Source organism: Solanum tuberosum, unplaced genomic scaffold (assembly GCF_000226075.1).
Source record: "Solanum tuberosum cultivar DM 1-3 516 R44 unplaced genomic scaffold, SolTub_3.0 scf01084, whole genome shotgun sequence".
Lineage (NCBI taxonomy): Eukaryota > Viridiplantae > Streptophyta > Magnoliopsida > Solanales > Solanaceae > Solanum > Solanum tuberosum.
The window spans coordinates 7,350-10,777 of NW_006240158.1; the positions used below are offsets into that span (position 1 = coordinate 7,350).

A 3,428-nucleotide genomic window follows, 5' to 3' on the forward strand; every position below is an offset into this window, starting at 1 on the left:
GAGTCCCACAAAATTTCAATGTCTACAAATGCCCCCTGCTTCAAGGCTTGTCGGAGTGTAGACTCAATGAAACTCAAATTAAAGACGAGGCTTGAAGTACTCATTCTTTCCACCTTTGCAGCTTCAGATTTTCAGATTTGATTTAAGAGTTAAGAGATGAAGGGCAGATATGATCCCACTGGGCGTGCCAATTTGTTTGCAACAAATTTTAAACGTATGAAAAATAAATAAACCACACAAATAAAATCTAAAGAAACATTGATTATAAAAATTGTCTATATCAAAAAAAAGAAAACATTAATAAACCAGAGGAAGGTTCTCACATGGTAAACATCCTTCACCTTCAATCCTAAAGTAGCGAGTCCGAGCCATTAAGGGTGTTAGTTAGTCGACACAGATCTGTTTTCACGCATCCAACTGGCATTGACTTAGTTATGTATTATTAATCCAAAACATTACAATATGACTACTTACCCTGTTGTAATATTTAACTGCTTCTTATTATTTTATTGATAAATACTAACATGGTGCTGCAAATTAAATTGCGGTATGGTTGTATATCAGTCACCCAACTGCCCATCATTAATATTACACCTACTCTTCTGATTTTACACACTCAACTAGCATGGTGTTGGAAATTAATTAAAGTTTTATCATCATCATATTATACTAAAAGTGGAAAGAACTTAAGTCAAAAGTTGAATTACGAAAATACCCTTTAACTATTAATTTAATTTTCTTGAAATTATTTAAATTATTATTTTTTTCTATTTTAATTATTTATTTTTGGGTATTCAATGAAACCCTTTTAACTATTAATTTATTTTCTTGAAATTATTTAAAATATTATTTTTTTCATTTAATTTTATTTTGGGATTTAATGAATTTTGACTTTTCGTATTATGGTAATTAATACTCCTCTTTCCAGCTAGACTTACGATTCAGTTCTCATTATTAAATTGCAAGTTATTATTAGAAAGAAAAAAACCAACTATCTTTACATCTTCCATGTAGTAATAGTGATAATTTTCATAATCATAGTTACTATGAATTTTTTAATACTTAGTCATACTGATTTTTCATTACACATTTAATATATTTGAATTCTTTTACATATTTTATCCTTAGATTACAGTTTTATTTCCACATTACATTTATATGTTATAAATTGTTTAATAAATTAAATATTAAATATTAAATAGTAAATAGTAAATCATCATATTAGTATACATAAATTACCACAAACTCTTCATTATGTGAATGGATGTAACTCTCACTAATTATATTCATTATGTTTTTTACTCTCATCTCTCATCGATAATCTCAAATGGATTAATATCATATTTATGACAACTCTTTGTGTTCCTCAATGATATCTTATAAATAGTGACATTTGACACAATAATGTACGAACTTAAACCAATTGAAAAAACAAACATGAGAACATCTCTATGTTCTCGTCTCCCGTCTCTTTTTATTTGTTTAGTTTAACATTTATGCTTCTTGTTTGTTGTTATTGTATAACTTTCTATTATTCTGTTGTTATTATTATTGAGAATTTACCATGGTTTGTTGCTTTGTATATATTAGCCTAGCATGTTGTATTTTAGTATCCTCATTTGAATATTAAATTTGTGTGATAGTTATTTTTACTTTATGCACTTTTAGTCAATTTTATAGTTAAAGGTATATTCTTTTTATTAGGAAGATATGTAGTTCTATCGAAACAATGATGAATTTTGCAATACAAAATTTATATGAAGTATTTTGGGATAAACGTGCAGCGCATGTTTCCAGTTATAAATACACAAGAGTAGTAAATTATTTGATATCTTGAGTTATATCTAAAAATTATTCTTGTTGTAATTCCTCTCCATATTGACTTGATGGAAGCTTATACTGCTGTAATTTCTCTTCTTCAAACTCTTGATCAACCAAATATTTCAGAACTCTTTCATGATCACAGTACTGAAATGCTCGATTCTCTTCGTGCTACAGCTGAATATTTTCAAGATGTTCTTGAAAACACTAGCAATGAGAAAATCAAATCTTTGGAGGAAGATATTAGAGTTGTTGTTAGTGAGGCAGAGGATGTTGTTGAAATGAAGATCTCTGAAATCATCAAAGGCGAAAGATGGACATTTGGAATTTTACAACACCATGATAAGCTACCAGTTGTTGAAAAAATGGATACCACAAAGAAACAAGTGATGGAGATTCTTTCTCATGATGCTGATCAAATTCTTGAATTAACTGCGGATTCCTTGATTGGTGCTTCTTCTATGAGTGATCCAATGCTGTCAGATCACTTGAAAGATGATATCGTGCAGGGACTTGATGGTGACTTGGACATAATAGATAAAAGATTGAGAGGATCAACGTCGTATCTAGACATTGTCACCATATCAGGTATGGGTGGCATTGGCAAAACAACACTCGCTAAAAAACTTATGATCATCTTCCAATCAGGTATCACTTTGACATTTTTGTTTGGGTTACAATATCTCAAGAATTTCGATATAGAAATGTATTGTTAGAAGCTTTACATTGCATTTCAAAGCAAAGAGTTAATGTGAACACAAAAGATTATGTTAAGATGAATGACAGTGAGTTAGCTAATCTGGTGCAAAAGTGTCTAAAGGGGTCCTAGATACCTTGTTGTTGTTGATGATATTTGGAGTACGGATGCTTGGGATAGCATATCACAAATATTTCCTAATCGCAACAATGGGAGTCGAGTCTTATTGACTACTAGGGAAACTGATGTAGCAATATATGCAAATACTAGTAGCCCTCATAAGATGAACCTCTTGGATTTAGATAACAGTTGGAAGTTACTTCGTGATAAAGTATTTGGACTAGAACACGATCATCCTCCCGAGTTGAAAGAAATTGGAAAAAAAATAGCAGAAAAATGTCAAGGACTTCCCTTAATAATTTCAGTGATTGCAGGGCATCTCTCTAAAACGATGCCCAAAACATTAGAAAGTTGGAAGTATGTTGCCAAAACCTTAAGTGAAATCATTGCTAGTCATTCAAATAAATGCTTAGGAGTGCTCGGTTTGAGTTACCATCACTTGCCTAATCGACTCAAACCGTGCTTTCTTTCTATGGGTGATTTCCCAGAGGATTTTCAAGTTGATACTTGGAGATTGATCCAATTATGGATCGCAGAAGGTTTCATAAGGACGTCTTCCGGAAGTCGTGAAAGCTTGGAGGAAGTGGCTGAACATTATTTGGAGGATCTTATCAGCAGGAACTTGATAATGGCTAGAAAAAAAAGATTCAATGGTGAGGTAAAAGTATGCGGAATACATGATCTGCTGCGTGAGTTCTGTTTGATAGAAGCTGAAATGACAAAGTTTATGCATGTTGTGAGAACTCCATTGTCACCAGCACAAAAGCCTAATTTTCGTCGCTTCAGTATT

The 3,428-nt window shown here is 31.6% G+C and overlaps 1 protein-coding gene across 1 annotated transcript; it reads left to right on the forward strand.

The window, feature by feature from the left end:
• Window positions 1–1,886: 1,886 nt before the first annotated feature.
• Window positions 1,887–3,423, forward strand: LOC107059314 (putative late blight resistance protein homolog R1B-17; the record flags this gene model as incomplete). Its single annotated transcript, XM_015305826.1, has 2 exons — window positions 1,887–2,527; window positions 2,642–3,423. Coding segments are annotated over exons 1-2 (1,423 nt in total), but the record flags the coding sequence as incomplete, so codon positions are not given.
• Window positions 3,424–3,428: the final 5 nt, after the last annotated feature.